Source organism: Mya arenaria, chromosome 16, assembly GCF_026914265.1.
Source record: "Mya arenaria isolate MELC-2E11 chromosome 16, ASM2691426v1".
Classification (NCBI taxonomy): domain Eukaryota; kingdom Metazoa; phylum Mollusca; class Bivalvia; order Myida; family Myidae; genus Mya; species Mya arenaria.
The window spans coordinates 48,299,199-48,317,016 of record NC_069137.1 but is presented as its reverse complement, the minus strand read 5'-3'; the positions used below and the strand labels follow the sequence as shown (position 1 = coordinate 48,317,016).

At 38.0% G+C, this 17,818-nt stretch overlaps 1 protein-coding gene across 1 annotated transcript; it reads left to right on the top strand.

Annotated features, from left to right (window-relative positions):
- Nucleotides 1–213: 213 nt before the first annotated feature.
- Nucleotides 214–17,654, top strand: LOC128221747 (zinc finger protein 420-like). Its single transcript, XM_052930349.1, has 12 exons — nt 214–258; nt 516–669; nt 2,522–2,698; nt 3,242–3,336; nt 4,029–4,152; nt 5,558–5,634; nt 7,041–7,148; nt 14,361–14,447; nt 15,019–15,184; nt 15,634–15,735; nt 15,934–16,206; nt 16,291–17,654. Exons 1-12 carry the CDS (start codon nt 214–216, stop codon nt 17,652–17,654), a joined length of 2,772 nt encoding a protein of 923 aa, XP_052786309.1.
- The last annotated feature ends 164 nt before the right edge of the window (nt 17,655–17,818 follow it).

The window sequence follows — 17,818 nt, the reverse complement described above, 5'->3', positions numbered from 1 at the left end:
ATTTCAGTCAACAACTAAATTCAATTGCTATTTTATAAACACACATCCCAATCATGAATTTCATATTTACCCATATTTTTCAAAAATTTAAATTTTAATTAATTTTAAAAATATTTGTGTACATGAAATTTTAGACGATAAAGTGTGTCATCTAGGGTCAAAAACTAGGTCTCTGGGACAGATCCTATTGGAAAAAACGTATGTATTTATAAAATGTTCATTTCACCTCACACATATGGAATAGTTTCTGTTGATCAGGTAATATTTGTATGAGCGATATCTCCGATAAGTATAAATATGCGTCTTTTTGGTTATAAATACTAGGTCACTTTACCAAATCCTAGGCAAAATTGCATCTTCAAATAAAAAATCTGGCTCTAATGCAGCGTTGTTGCATTGGCGTCTTGTTTTACATCAAAATCTGTGTATTATAACCAGTCATGTACGGTACATATATTTTTGAATCATGCTGTGTTGCTCATTGTTTAAAAAGCTCTTGTTATTTTCCCATCTAGGAGGGCCTGAGCAAGTTGAGTCTAAACCACTTCCTTGACAAGGATGTGGACCTCGGGAAGTTCTACAGCCGGGAGGAGCTCACCAGGATGTCCTTTGCAGAGCAGCAGCGACTGAAAAACATCTCACAAAACTACGAGATTATGCTTTACATGGGTACATATAAACCCTTGTTAATAATGACTTTTATTGTTTTATACAGTTAACGTGAGTCATTTTGTAATCCACTTAAATGTGAAATCAAATAACTCTAAACCATGGGTCCATAGCAAAACATTGAGTCAGAGTGTCCAAAGCCAGTGTTTTCTTCTGACCTATTTTTGTGTTGAAACTGACTGTTCTCCGACCCATTTAAAGAAATTAGTTCTATAAATGCAGTGATTTTTTTTGGTGCAATTAATTGCCTTCTACCTGTTTTCCTTTTGAAAAAATGTCCATTTTTTTCCCCAAAAATCCCAATTTTGTATATGCAGACTATATGTAATGAATAAAAAAGCAATGAATTTCTCAAAAAATCAACAAAATCAGAACAAGATTTACACTTTAAGAACCAACTGGATGCATTAGAAGGTATAAACCTGTATATTTGCCATTATATTACCATTTTGACCTGAATTTGTAGTTTCCTCAAAGTCATTTTTTTTCCCAATTTACAAGGCATAGGCGGTAAAAATAATTCCAAAAATATACACTGGAATGAATTGCTGTCCAGGTTTTGTATACATAATTCTTTTAAATATGCATCATGACACCATTTACTGACTTAAGTTAGTGGATTATAGGTAAGTGGATTATTATTGTTCATAATGACATATTTTTTAATGCAAACTTTCCCAAAACATCTAGGGTCTTTTCCCCAAAATGGGCAGGAAAAGGCCTGTTTCTGACAGGACCACCACCTCCATCCCCCAACACCCACCTCTACACCCTAACTAGTCGCAACGCAGGTTGACAGAAAGAGACCATGCACCAAACCACCAACACAGCCAATCCTCTGGGATAAGAGGTTAAGAAAAAACAACAACTGTGAATCCAGTAATCTGACCAACCATTTCTCTGGCCGACACTAATCATTTTTTGGTTTAAAAGGAAAAAATATATACATTGTCGTTAGTTTTCGAGTTTCGGTGTAGCTGGTAACACATAGATGCAGCACTAACTTATGTATCTCTCTGCCAGGCCTGCCTGCTACAAACCAAATTTTATGAAGGAAGGGTCTACCTGACCAGTGCTAACTCGTATTTCTCTCTGCCAGGCCTGCCTGCTATCAAGCCCGATTTCATGAAGGGAATGTTTTACTTGACCAGCGCTAACTTGTATTTCTCTCTGCCAGTCCTGCACACTTTCAAGCCAGATTTCATGAAGGGAAACATGTCTTACCTGACCAGCACTTACTTATATATCTGTCCGCCAGGCCTGCCTGCTATCATGCCAGATTTCATGAAAGGAATGTCTTACGTGACCAGCAATTATTACCTTCCACATTCATTCATAGAATCTGTATTTATTTGAAAAGTAAAACACTTTTGCAAGGAGAAACAGCCTTCAGGGGCAGTTAGTTGCACCAAAAATTTAAAACTAATTCATGAAGAGAGACTTCATGGAGGGATTGCAAGTTACAGGGTCGGAACTAACTATTATTCCTCTCCAACAAGCCTGCCTGAAAGCTAGCTTTAGTACTCTCCACAGATGGGCATGCTGACAGAGCCACCCTAACTGTTTTTTTCTTCTGCTTGCCTCCCATTAGTCCTGACTTCATAAAGGTATTGACTAATCAGGCTAAGACCAACTGTGATATTTTTCCCCCAGGCCTCACTTCACAAACGGGTCGCCTAGCCGTGTGATAACCTATGCAATGGACTTTAGCAATGAAACAGCGGATAAACTTATTTTCTGCACTTTTATGTCTAAGGTTTATTTGGCAGTTCTTTGAACAGCTGACAGCCATTCTCCCCTAGGACAGCCTGCCATCAAGCCAGACTTCTTCCGTTATACATTTTTCCCTTAGGCCTGCCTGCAATCAAGCCAGATTTCATGAAGGGTGGGACAAACCGTTCACGCAAAGCTAAGGAGTCAATAATGCCAGAGAAGTGTGACTTTGATGCCGTGGTGGACTTTGCCAAGTCTGACTCTGACAGCGATGAAGAATGGACCCCTGATATGGAGAGGAAGAAAAGAGCCAAGGGTTGGTTATCTCTTGATACAATAAACTTTCACTAATGTGAAATTTTAATAATAAATTGTTTCTGTGTATAATTATACCCCCGACAAAAGAAGTTTGAAGGGGGTTTATTGGAGTCACCCTGTGGTCAGTCGGTCGATCGGTTTGTCCGTCAGTCCGTTGCAATTTACCTTGTTCGGAGCATAACTTAAAAACTACTGGATGGAATTCGATTAAACTTCAGACAATGGTAGAGCATAATGAGAGGAAGTGCAGTGTACAAATAACCATAACTCTATTCTTGCTTATTACTGAGTTATTGCCCTTTGTTACTTTTTTTTTGTCCTGAGTATAATTTATTATGCAATATCTATAATTCCGTACGATAATTTAACATACCAGAATTGTATAATGGTGGAGAATAAACCCATTAAAAATTTAATCAAAGAACTCATGTCCTCTGTTATATGTAATGTTGTCAAATAATTTTTAAAACACTCAGCCTCTGAGCTTGCATTTTTAATGAGCAAATTGTCTCTGACACATTGTTACTTTACAAATTTCCAGAAGCAGCGGAGAAGGGGCGAGTTCCACGTTTCATGAGACCAGCGAAGAGGAAGATGGATGAGAGTGGGGATGCTAGGGAGCCTTTGGGGGAAAAGGTGGGCATGAAATGTTCAAACACAGAATCACTTTAGGTGCACAGTACATTGTTCAAAAAAAGAAGGACAAACACATCCTGTCCCTAGCTATCACTAAAAAATACACATTTGTTTTGTTTTCACAAACCCTGCACTGGTAAAATGTCTTATGGCCTGGCTCACATTCTGAATTTTAAAAAGCAGGACTTGTTAAAGGTACTGTACTCCGTATGATGAAATTAGGGAAAAAAAGAAAATTGTCAAAAACTGACATAATCTTGGTATCGATGTGTACTATTCATTGAAACTTACTAACTTACAATTATTTGTTTTTCGCAGTGTTTGCAGTGTTTTTTGTATTTTTCCATTAAAAAAGATTACTTGGTATGTCTACCTAGTAGAATTCATTCCTTTATAATGAGTGATTTAGCTTATATCACCCGTTTAGAGTAAGCCTTCGTAGCTCAGTGGATACAACACTGGACTGCAATTTTGGCGACACCGGTTCAAATCGGTCTTCGACAGATTTTTTTTTTAAATTTTGGTATTCTTTTTACAATTATGATATCAACAAGTAAAACATTTTATTAAATAATTGGCCTGAGATTTGTAACAGAAAAAAATTAATTTCGGTGCCAATCTGGTTTAAAGTCCCTTTAAAAGATTTGTTGCCTGAAGATTGGATCGATCATGTTTTTGCTTAACAGATTAAGCGGCAGAAAACAACAGACACTGCTTCCGATAGTGATAACATGGACAGGAAGGAGTACAATCTAAGGGAGAGAACTGCAGCCAACTGTATGAACCTGGAGCCTCCAGATGATGACCACTTTCTGTGTAAGATACACAAGACTGGACATTATTTGTTTATGATTATATAAACAGGTTTTCTCATTAATTTCAATACTTATTTGATACTTATTAGCTTGTCCAAAAACAGATAAATCTAGGTTTATGTGAACTGAATTTAATTGGGTTGATGCTCTGCAAAATGTAAGTCATTATATATAATCCTCTACCAAAAATCAATAGTAGGTATAAAGTGATATTAGAGTGCAAGGCCTTTTTACCATTCCTTGCTTTTTATGCCCCCGAAGGTGGGCATATTAAAATCGCACCGTCCGTCCGTGTGTCCGGCTCAATTACTCGTGTCTGGGCTGCAACTTTCCCTTGTATGGACAGATTTTAAAATAACTTGCCACATGTGTTCGGCATACCAAGACGACGTGTCGCGTGCATGAACCGTATCCCTACCTCTTAGGTCAAGGTCACACTTAGGTGTTTATACACAATGGAATGCTGCATATAAGGACATAGAGTATAGGTTGTTGTGTCCGGGCTGTAACTTTCCCTTGTTTGGACAGATTTTTAAATAACTTGCCACATGTGTTCCGCATACCAAGATGACGTGTCCCGTGCAAGACCCGTGTCCCTACCTCAAAGGTCAAGGTCAACCTTAGTGTTTATTCACAATGGAGTGCTGCATATAAGGACATAGAGTATAGGTTGTCGTGTCCGGGCTGTAACTTTCCCTTGTATGGACAGATTTTAAAATAACTTGCCACATGTGTTCCACATACCAAGATGACGTGTCGCGTGCAAGAACCGTGTCCCTACCTCAAAGGTCAAGGTCACACTTAGTGTTTATTCACAATGGAGAACTGCATATAAGGACATAGAGTATAGGTTGTCATGTCAGGGCTGTTATTTTCCCTTGTATGGACAGATTTTAAAATCACTTGCTACATGTGTTCCACATACAAGACAACCTGTCGTGTGCAAGACCCATGTCCCTACCTCTAAGGTGAAAGATACACTTAAGTGTTTATTCACAAGGGAATTCTGAATATAAGGACATAACATTGTAGGTTGTCAAGTATGGGTGGTATTTTTTATGTTCAGAGGCAATTTAAAATAACTTGCCATATGTATTTGACACGTAAAGGCAAGATCAACTTTTCATGTACTGACCTTGTTCGTAGGTCAATGTCACATTCGGGGCCTTCGTCACATACTGTGACAGCTCTTGTTTTTTATCCTTTGTTCAAAATTTATGTGATGAGAATCTCATCAAAAAAAATTTCTGAGTGACAAATTAACTGGATATTTATATTTTACTCAATTTGTAAAGCTCTGAAAATGTGACACCTTGTAAATACCTGGAAATTTGCAGCTAAATTTGAATCAAAAGCTAAAAAGTGTCAATATTTTTCCATTGGGATAAGCCATCAATCTATTTTAGTCTGTGAGGAGTGTAACAAAGAATATCATGGAGACTGTCCTATCCATGGACCTCTCACCTTCGTACCTGATAAACAGGTAAGTTAGGAAGTATTTAGTTCACTGAGAAGAAATAAGAGTGATTTATAAACAAGTGTTGAAAAATGCATTTTGGTGAAAAAAGTCTAGCTCTGTAATATATTCTTATCTGAGGGCTATTCCATTCAAACATATAACCCCACAGGGGGAAGGCACTTTTAAATTATGCAACCCCCTATAGAAGCAAATTTACCCAAGTGGGGTCAAAATTAGCGAAAAAGGCACTCGCCTATATATTTTCATGCTCCTGTAACGGGTTCTACCAATTCACTATGACGGAAGTAAATGATTCATTGGGAAGTGTGTTTATTATGAAATTAAATATGGAAAATTTTTCTTTAAGTAGCTTGTTTGGAATAAAGTATATCATTAAAATGTTTTATAATTAGCAACCTATAGGCTTGTTATAAAGTTGTTTAGCTTTGTCTTTTGGTTGATTTTATAACCAAATTAAACTATGCTACTTGTATTAATATTCATATTTTATAAACCATACTTGGATTGGTTTTTCTTTTTATTTAAAGACTGACTGAATCAGTTTCATTAAGTTATCTGTCCTCTGACGGTACCTTCACCATTTTACATTCTTGAACTCTGTCAAGGTGGTGTGTGGTTTCACTGTGGGCCACTCACATTTTTCATATAGGTTTTTCAATTTAAAACTTGATTATTGTAACTGAGATGTGAAAGTTTTCTGATTTTTGATAAATAAAAATAAATTACTTGGAGTATAGGTTTTTTAACTGTGTTTATCAATATTTGACACTCTACAGAATTGTTTGAACCTTACAACATAAAGTTGCATTATGGCTTGCCTGAGCAGCTAGGTGTAGCTTGGACATTTGTTAGTTTCATAGTTGTTTTTGTTTTACTGTGTTATTTCCATTTGAATATAATTAATGAACTTAAATTCTTGAATAGATTGTATAGAAAAATGAAAACATCTCTGATGTTTTTCACGCCCAACCTCCCGGCCTTTGCCCTGTGTCGAACCTGAGGGTTTTTGTAACCGCCCGTGCGGCTTACTACCACTCGTTGAGGTTCGGTTACATTCCGAAGGTGGGCATATCTGTGTGTTCGGCTCAATAACCTTTGTCTGGGCTGTAACTTTTTCTTGTTAAATGATTGCCTTGCCCGTTGGGTTATGTTTTACTGGAATGCAAGCTTGACAAAAAAAGTGCAGTGTTGTTGGTTTTCTACTAGGCATAACTGTAATGGATGTTTTGTTTGAAGTATTGATGAAGTATTATTTAATCGAAGTCGTTATACTGTTTAGGACACCTACCTTTAAAACATCGAAAATAACACTGGCAGTGAACACATTCTAGGGTGAGTTTTTTCCCTCTTTTCTTGGAGCTCTTTGAAAATGAAAGATAAACAACTGAACAATTCATATTTAACTTCAGGCCCCAGAGCAAGCCCCAGACAGGGCAGACCAGACACTGCCTGCCGGGTTTCAGATCAGGGTCTCCAGCATCCCAGGGGCAGGGATGGGTGTGTTTGCTACCAGAGAGGTAAGTCACAAGTGTGACCTGCTAATTATACAAATATCAACATGTTTTACTTTGATTTGTGTTTGTATAATTAAAATCCTTTTGAAATGAAAAGATCACAAGTCACAGTTATCGAAATAAGACTTTTTGATGAACAAGGCTGGCATTCTTAAACTAATGCTTAGCATCAAACCTGCTATATAAATTCAGAACTGATGTAAGCTGGGGCAGAAGATGATTTTACCAGTACAGAGCTTGCGGACTTGATTCAATTTCGAACAATGAGTGTTTCTAATTTATGGACTATAACCATGCATATGCCCAATGCTACTTAATAGTTTATTCACACCTTTCCATAAAATATTTATTAGGCTATATATTGCGTTAAACCTGATGTCAACTAGCTTAATATCACCAATAAACGCTTACTTTAAAGCTTACCGAAGATTGCCGAGCAGTTACGGACAACGTGGACTGTTTACCGCATTTCGCGCGGATTTCGTATAGCCTATTGATCAATTTTTAAACCAGTCTATTGATGCAGTAGGTCTCAGTGCTGCAAGAGGGGTTCTATGATGAGAATGAGTGTCGCATATTGACAAGTCAGAGACACCATTTCCAGGTTTATCTCCTCATCCTGTGACTGAATCCCTCTTGAAGCACTGGTTTCTAAGCAAAGAAAACAACATGTACATGTACATAACAATTGATGGATAGGTTTAGTTGTGATTATGATTTATTCACATCCAAAAAGGTAAGTGAAGAGCCCTCACTATCCCTACTTTTTGCTCTTAATATTCCTATTTTTCCCTACTTTTTCAAAAAAAAATCCTACTTTTATCCCTACTTTATTGTTATTCGTCACTTGAAAGCCTGCAGTACCAGTAACCCTTGGCTCAAACTTGATGATGAGAAAAAGATGATTTTTAAGGTGTGTTGTTTGTTTGACAAAATAGACCCCTACAAGGAGGGATGCAGAAATTTTAGGGTTGAGACCATTAAAGAGCATGACCTGAATGAAAGGGCCACATTATTATGATAATGCTTTAAAGGAAAAGGCTCAGCGTTCGACACTAACGGGAGTCCGGTAGTCCGAGACTCCTAAAATTCGGCTCGGACTACCGGATTTTCCGTCTAGGCAGTCCGTCGGACTCCTTCATTTCAAAATCCAATTGTACACAAATCGTATCCGAAGGTTAAAAGCATCCGAAAGCTCGTATGTAATTATTTTGCGACTCGTCAAATCGTTATGATTTAGACGCTTTTTAAAGTAGTAATTGACGTCATTGACTGGTATTCATGTATCTTTTAATGTTTGTAATATGGTAACTAAATCGATAAAACCCGTCAAACGGTGTTTAAAAAATATTCCTCGTTGATTTTAGATGTAAACAATGTTTATGTCAATGGTAAAATGGATTTCAAAAGAACTGAAAAAGAAAAAAAACATAAAGAGTTTGTAATTTATAGAGAAAGGAAATTCAGCAAGCATGGTTAAAACAATAGTCTTGGCTGATGTTTGAACTGACATCTGTATATGAGTACCTGACTGTAGGGAGCTTTTGTCACTGTGCGCTGTAAGGTGCGATTGAAAGCCATCAACAAACTTTTAAGGGCCATGATAATATTATAAGCTAAGAAAATGCAAAAAAGGGAAAAATAATTAAGTTAATCACCAGCTGGCTGCTTGTTAATTCAGCTGAACAAAGCTATCTTTGACAGGTAGTGCATTCTGTTTATGGATGCTGAACATTATTCAAAAATAAGGACAGTCCTACACAGACTATGTCACCATGTACCAAGCTTATATTGCAAAGTCTGTTAGCATTGGCACAACATATAAGGCATGTCAGTGTCTCATTGCATTGATTGCAGATGAATGTTCCAATTAAACAAAATTCAGTATTTGATAATGCCCCGTTCAATTCCCTTATATCTGATGGCTCCACAGCCGCTTCACAAGAGGCCAAGCTTCTATATGCTAGATCATCAGTTCATGGCAATTTCTTCAAGTCATATTAGAATCTATTAGATAAAAAGTTTCAGTCATGTTCATGTTATTTGAATAAAACAATTAAAATATAACTTAAATGTGCTCTCGGAATACATTCTCTAGTTTGCCCTTCAGAAATGAAATACCAGACTCTGAAATCATTGAATAAATAGTCATCAGTGCTCCAGCCAGGGGGTAGGTCAGAAATGACACTTTTGATGTGAATTAAATTAACCTTTATGGGACGCTTGCAAGGGCCAGTACTCAACTTTTTATGTAATGTGATGTTACTTCTTTCAATACTTAAAGTTTGTTACCACAGCTGTTAACTTTAAGTTAGTGTCAAAAGTAAGTACATTTATAACTCATATCTGACATTGACTGGCAAACAAAAGGACACAGCAGGGTGTAGTAAAATGGCAGCCGGGTACTTGAAAAGGGCAGCGGGTGTCCCAACCTGTTATTTAGGGCTAGCTGGAGCATTGAGTCAATAAATTTGAATAAATGTTCTAATTATCCTGGACTCCTTAATTTTATGCCGGACTCCTTGATTTTGAAATTAAGGAGTCCGGTGGACTCCTTTTCTAAAAGTCTTAGTGTCAAACACTGAGGCTAAGTCACACAAAACGCTGAATGATTCAGTCTGTCATTGACAGACTATGCCAAACTTTTCCGCAATGCACATGTCTTTGACAGACTATGCAAACTTTTCCGCAATGCACATACTGTTGCTAAAATTGGCTGCCCATACACAGACTATGTTGCCTACTGTCAATTAGACCTTCCAATAAACACATACATAGGTTTAACATACAATATTGAAAAGGCCTGCAAAAAGTTTATCACAGCAATTGCTGATGAATGCCGTCAAAAGCAAAATCAGTTTTTCGAGGCCCCTTTCTTTGCCCTTATATCTGATGGTTCAACTGACTCCTCTTCACAAGAAGCAGAAATTCTGTATGCATCGGCTTCTCACAATGGCACAGTGAGTTTTATTTCATAAAAATACAGGTACAAATATTATACATTTAAAAAAAATATTTTTAACTTAATTACATGAACAAGTTTAATGCATTCTAATACCAAATACCACACTCAATTCCTAAAATCGAGTCATGTATCTTAACATCTTATTAATTGTTATGTTATGAAGAACGACTGCATGTGTTCTAACTATTTATTATTGATACATATGATATTAGTGAGGATGGTACAGCTCTGACTGCTAGAGATAAACTGACCGCCTGTGTTGGCTGGCTGGCCTTATCATACAAGGTGAACTATAAATAGTGGGAGGAATTAATTCATTGCCGTATAATGTTACATTTATGATAAAATTTAATTTATTAATAAAGTTATGGTAAGATAAGGTAAAATATAACTATTTGCAATGGTTTGGTTTGTTCTTTTGAAACAGGTCAAAATGCACTTCATTGGAGTGAAGAATGTTGACAACATCAGGGAGCTTTGGGTAGTCAGCTACACGGGAGGTATGGTGAATCATGGAAACATCAACAGGAACTAATTGGGCATCTGTTATGCAGGGGTGAAAATGTTGTGTCATCCAGCGTCTGGGTCAAGAAATTGGAAGGCCATTCATTGTTCTGCCCACTACTGAATAAAAAGATATTTGTTGCATGTAACAACTCTTAAATGTTATTTAAGGTAACTTATGTCATTCCATATCTGATATATGTCAAAGCAAAGTTAAAATGCATTTGAAGAAACACCAACTCTAACATGTTTCTGGCATATTATTATTGTAAGTTATCATCGATACCAAGTTCATTATGTTACTTATTGTATTCATTAATGACATTAATAATTAATTAATAACGTACTGTGCCAATTAATGTACTGTGCCAATTATTCTTTAGTATCGTTTCCAATGTTAATTATCGGGACAACATATTATTTGGTAAATATCTGAGTATTTTTCAGACTGTGTTCATTGTTGATCTAAATGAAGATATACAAAAAGACAACGTTCTTATATGAACAAAGTAACACAATGCTAGTCGCACACTGCCCAATACCAGGATGCGAGTACGTGACGGATGACGTTGAGGCTGCAATCGTGGCTGCACTTATTACGGCTCATTCCATGGTTCACGCTCAAGGCCTATCCACCAAAATTGAGAGGGTCAAGCGACCAACAATTGCGTTAGCTGGTACCTGAGTGAGGACTGGGCTTCATTCTTAAAGCGTTGGACAGATTATGTCGCTGCTACCAAACTTGATAGTCGCACCAAAGTGGTTCAGTTATTAGAATGTTGTGATGAACCTCTCAGAAAGGACTCGACACGTACAAACGGTAACACTCTTACAGAACTTACTGCAGATCAGGTGCTCACAGACATCAAGGCACTAGCCGTTCGCGAGGAGAATACAATGGTTGCAAGAGTTAATCTACATAATATGAAACAGGATCGTGATGAGACCGTGAGAAGTTTTGGTGCGCGTATACGTGGCCAAGCAGGTGTTTGCAAGTTTTATGTGAAATGTGCCAACTGTGCTTCAGACGTCAATTACACTGACGCCATTCTTCACGATGTACTTACAAAAGGATTTACTGATCCAGAAATACAACTTGACCTCCTGGGTGACAGTAAACAGGATATGAGTCTGGAGGACGTGTTTAAGTTCGTGGAAGCGAAGGAGGCGGGAAAGCGCTCAGCTTCGAAACTTTTGGACTCCAATGCAGTGGCAGCTGCAAGCAGCTCATATCGAAAGGCCAAGCACGTAAATCAGCCGACACCCAAGGACAAAGCAGAAACTTGCACATATTGTGGTACCAGAGGTCACGGAAAAAGCTCCCCATCTAGTGTTTGGCGAAATGAGTGCCCAGCATATGGACACATATGCAATTGTGTAATCGCAATCATCATATTGAAAGTGTTTGTTGCAGTAAAGATAAGCCTAAACTTTATAGAAACATTAACATTCTCAAAGAATTCAGCTGTATTTGATGCTTTATGTAATGTTAATGATAATTTTGTTAATGCCTTTGATGATTCTTGCACGTTAAGTGAGTCTTGTGTTGAGCGTGCATTACGCATTGACCACCATGTATATGATAAACTTACAGACACACGGGTTAAGAAACAATCAGCCTCTTAACTATATGGTAATGTTGTTGCTACAGTTTCTCATGATGATTACTCTGCCCTTGGTTGTGGCTTGAAAAACAAATGCTTTATTTTAGCTGGAGCTAGGTGTAGAAACTAGAAAGCCATCAAGAAATCCCCGCAGATGAGCCACAACCATATATAGAGGAGATGGAAAATCTCAGAGACATCATTGAATTGCAAAGGAAGCAATACCAGTTATTTTGTGATTCAATGAACTAATAAAATGTACACAATTTCCATCATTTTTTTGTTTTTGGCTTGCATATTTTTGGACTACCAGAATGTTTGCTGGACTACCTGGATTACAGACCATGAGTTCTAGGGACTACCTTGTGAAAAATGTTAGTGTCTAACCTGCAGTGGACACTTGGCATTTTTTGAAGACCTCTAAAAATGTCTTTGTTGAAAAATTGTTTGATGAGCGAGTCTGCCCTTAAATGACATACGAGGTTGGTAAATCATAAGACAAATCTGCCAGCGAGTATGCGTACCCTAGACATATTTGTCATTTCATCGCTGCCAAAACCTGGTCAGCTCAATTTACTCTAGTCGTTGACAAGCTTTCCATCTCTCAACCCCACATCTGTCAGCTTAATATACTGCCAAAAATAACCCTTGAAGGACAAATAATTGTTTGAAAATATGCTATGTAACAATTTGAATTATTTTGATAGCTTCAATGCTATTAATGCAGTGGTTGAAATTAGCACAAGCCCGCAAATCCTACACTGGTAAATTGTCTTCCGGGCTTGCTCAAATTCTGAATATAATATAGCAGGGCTTGTTTAAAAATATGATTCCTGATGCAATAGTATTAGAATTCGGGCTTGTTCATCCAAAAGTCTAATTTCGATGACTGTCAATGATGTCTGCAAACAAATGTCTTGCTTCATTAGTAAGTTATTAAATATGGAAAAAGGTCTTTGAAATCCTCACCTTGATGTTCTATGTCAGTGACCTCACATTGAAGATTCCAGCCCAGCCAATGTCTGTATGTCACATTGCAGATTCCAGCCTAGCCAATGTTTGTATGTCACATACTGCAGATTCCAGCCTAGCCAATGTTTGTATGTCACACAGCAGATTCCAGCCCAGCCTATGTTTGTATGTCATACCGAAGATTCCAACCCAGCCTATATTTGTATGTCACAAACTGCAGATTCCAGCCTAGCCTATGTTTGTATGTTGTACTGAAGATTCCAACCCAGCCTATATTTGTATGTCACATACTGCAGATTCCAGCCTAGCCAATGTTTGTATGTCATACCGAAGATTCCAACCCAGCCTATATTTGTATGTCACAAACTGCAGATTCCAATCCAGCCAATGTTTGTATGTCACAAACTGCAGATTCCAACCCAGCCTATATTTGTATGTCACACAGCAGATTCCAGCCCAGCCTATGTTTGTATGTCATACCGAAGATTCCAACCCAGCCTATATTTGTATGTCACAAACTGCAGATTCCAACCCAGCCTATGTTTGTATGTCACAAACTGCAGATTCCAACCCAGCCTATATTTGTATGTCACAAACTGCAGATTCCAGCCTAGTCACACAGCAGATTCCAACCCAGCCTATGTTTGTATGTCATACTGAAGATTCCAACCCAGCCTATATTTGTATGTCATAAACTGCAGATTCCAACCCAGCCTATATTTGTGTGTCACAAACTGCAGATTCCAGTCTAGCCTATGTTTGTATGTCACACAGCAGATTCCAGCCCAGCCTATGTTTGTATGTCATACTGAAGATTCTAACCCAGCCTGTATTTGTATGTCACATACTGCAGATTCCAGTCTAGCCTATGTTTGTATGTCACACAGCAGATTCCAGCCTATGTTTGAATGTCATACTGAAGATTCCAACCCAGCCTATATTTGTATGTCACATACTGCAGATTCCAACCCAGCCTATATTTGTATGTCACATACTGCAGATTCCAACCCAGCCTGTATTTGTATGTCACATACTGCAGATTCAAGCCAGGACTTTGTATGTCAGGACAATGTATGTCAATTGCAGATTCCAGCCAGAACTGTGATAATTTATTGTATGTCTAACTGCAGTTTCCAACCTGGTTAACAAAGTGTATAAATCAAATTGCAGGTTCCAGCAAGGACTATGTTTGGGCCATATGGTGGCGTGAAGGTTCTCGATGCTGACCAGGCTCACAGCTCAGGCTACTGCTGGCAGGTAAATAAGATTAAGTGTGAGCGTGTTTAAACTATTATTACACTGATGGAATAGGAACATTTTTTAGCTCAAACAGATCGTTTTATGTCACTGTATTTAGTCATTTCCCTGAAGCTTCCTAAATCTTATTCTTAGTTTTTGTTGACCCTGCATTTATTGAGACATAGTTTTGACCATGGGAGAGACTTGTTATGTTCAGTCAGCAAAACATGTTTGCATAAAGTATAGACCATGCTACAGAAATGTATATATATCAGAATGTCCTGAGATATAAGACGTTTGGCTTGTCATTCATCATAATTAATCAGTCCTTACTACAAACTTTTTTAAAATGTGAGTGATCATTGATAATTTCCTGTAATGAACATATGGTTGTGTAAACCATCGAACTAACAGCCTTCCTGGCTTTTTTCTGTCGATAGATTTAGTTCACACATTGGTCATCACCAAAAGACCCCTTTTTGAGTAAGAATGTCATGGTCAAACAACACAACTTATTTTGGAAATTTATGTTGAAACATGTTTAAAAAAAAAAAGACTGTTAAAAATAAGAGTTTTTATTCTAATTCAGATCTACAAGGAAGGGATACCAAGCCATTTCGTAGATGCAAAGGACAAGGCCACCTCAAACTGGATGAGATATGTGAATTGTGCTAACACAGAGGACCAGCAGAATCTTGTAGCATTCCAATACCAGGGTGGAATATATTACAGGTCCTTCAAGACCATAATACCAGGTAGAGTTTTCTAATGGGTTTTGAACATTGTAGCAAGACCATTACTGTAGGTAGTGGTCTACATGGTAGTGTACTCAAAATTCCTTCAAAACAACTACATCAGGTTGAGTTTGCCTTGGTGTTGCCAGTAACATTTCAATACCAGTTCAGAATTAATTAGAGCTCCATCATAATGCCAGACCATTTTGCCAGGTAAAGTTATCTAAGGTGTGATCAGCTTCCAGTATTAACTTCTGTTTTTTAAGGTCATTTATACCAGGTAAAGTTTTACTACATTCCAGTAACAGTGAGGCATCTTCTACAGAAAACAAGAATTATGTTTCTCCTACATGTCAGAACCATGAAGCCGTTCAAGCTTATTTGATAGCAAACACTTACGTTTGTTAGAATTTATTTATGGTAAGTACACAAAGTGTATGATTTTTTCACATATACCTGTCCTACTTCAGGTATTGAGCTGTTAGTGTGGTACGGAGATGAGTATGCCAGAGAGCTGGGCCTAGTCAGAGACAAGAACCTCCTTTTCAGGCCAAAACAGACACCGAACGGGGGTAAAATTCGTAGAATTTGAATCTTTTTGTATGTTGTACATGCAAAGTCTTGTATTTTCTGAGATAAATGTTTAAATGTAGCTTAATTTATAGAATCACTGTTCCTGATCTTATCAAATATTATCAATAAGTGTTTTATTTAATGAATTTTGAAAATTATGTAACTGTTGAGTCAAAGATCATTTTATCTATTTTCAGTGTGTTACCCCTGTGTATTTTGCAAGGTAGCCTTTTCTTCTGCTGTTTGCTGTGTGAGACATCTAAGGATATCTCATGGTTGTGATAAACTCAGTCAAGATGATCTACAGCAGCTGGACCAGTGGCTGAGACAAAATGACAGAGAACAGTATCAGCAAAATTATAGAAATAGGTCAAAAACAGAGATAACACCAATTTCACTAAGGGAAACCTCTTCCATAGAAACTTGGGAAAACATCAACAATACTAAGTTTGCTTACAATGAGCAATTAGGTTTATCTAATTCAGGAAAGATGTTCTATAACAAACTGAATGTCAACGGTAAGCTTAAATGTACAAATATTTTTAGTTTTAAAGAGAAAAAAATAACATATAAGAAGAGGCCTTACAAGTGTGAAACATGTGGAGCAGCATTTACAGGGAATGGTGATTTACAGAAACACATGAGAATACACACAGGAGAGAAGCCATACAAGTATGAGACATGTGGAGCAGCATTTACACAGGCTAACAGTTTACAGGCACACATGAGAATACACACAGGAGAGAAGCCATTCAAGTGTGAGACGTGTGGAGCAGCATTTACACAGGCTAACAGTTTACAGAAACACATGAGAATACACACAGGAGAGAAGCCATACAAGTGTAAGACATGTGGAGCAGCATTTACACGGGCTGACCATTTACAGGGGCACATGAGAATACACACAGGAGAGAAGCCATTCAAGTGTGAGACATGTGGAGCAGCATTTACACAGGCTGACCATTTACAGGGGCACATGAGAATACACACAGGAGAGAAGCCATTCAAGTGTGAGACATGTGGAGCAGCATTTAAACATTCTTGCAATTTACAGACGCACATGAGAATACACACAGGAGAGAAGCCATACAAGTGTAAGACGTGTGGAGCAGCATTTACACAGAAAGGTGATTTACAGAAACACATGAGAATACACACAGGAGAGAAGCCATTCAAGTGTGAGACATGTGGAGCAGCATTTACACAGGCTCACCATTTACATGGGCACATGAGAATACACACAGGAGAGAAGCCATTCAAGTGTGAGACATGTGGAGCAGCATTTACACAGGCTAACAGTTTACAGGCACACATGAGAAGACACACAGGAGAGAAGCCATACAAGTGTGAAACATGTGGAGCAGCATTTACACAGGCTCCCAATTTACAGGCACACATGAGAATACACACAGGAGAGAAGCCATACAAGTGTGAAACATGTGGAGCAGCATTTACACAGGCTCCCAATTTACAGGCACACATGAGAAGACACACAGGAGAGAAGCCATACAAGTGTGAGACATGTGGAGCAGCATTTACACATGCTAACAGTTTACAGGCACACATGAGAAGACACACAGGAGAGAAGCCATACAAGTGTGAGACATGTGGAGCAGCATTTACACATGCTAACAGTTTACAGGCACACATGAGAAGACACACAGGAGAGAAGCCATACAAGTGTGAGACATGTGGAGCAGCATTTACACGGGCTGACCATTTACAGGGGCACATGAGAATACACACAGGAGAGAAGCCATACAAGTGTGAGACATGTGGAGCAGCATTTACACATGCTAACAGTTTACAGGCACACATGAGAAGACACACAGGAGAGAAGCCATACAAGTGTGAGACATGTGGAGCAGCATTTGCAGACAGTAGTTCATTCTGTAAACACAGGAGATTACACACATGATAACCTGTTGACTGTGCAAGCAATTATTGCAATTAACGTATACTTTTTAAGGCAAAAATACCCGCGTTTCCGGTAACTCGACTCTCTTTTTTTTATTCGACCCTTACAATTGTTTTAGGTGAAAATTTAAAAAGGAATGCATCGTACGTTTTTTCGTTGTTTCG

Excerpts from the sequence above, each read along its gene's own strand:
- LOC128221747 (XM_052930349.1), top strand. The coding sequence starts at position 214 with ATGTTCATTTCACCTCACACATATGGAATAGTTTCTGTTGATCAG. Across the intron at positions 259-515 it reads GAATAGTTTCTGTTGATCAG|GAGGGCCTGAGCAAGTTGAG; the intron begins GTAATATTTGTA and ends TTTCCCATCTAG. Across the intron at positions 3,337-4,028 it reads GGGAGCCTTTGGGGGAAAAG|CGGCAGAAAACAACAGACAC; the intron begins GTGGGCATGAAA and ends TAACAGATTAAG.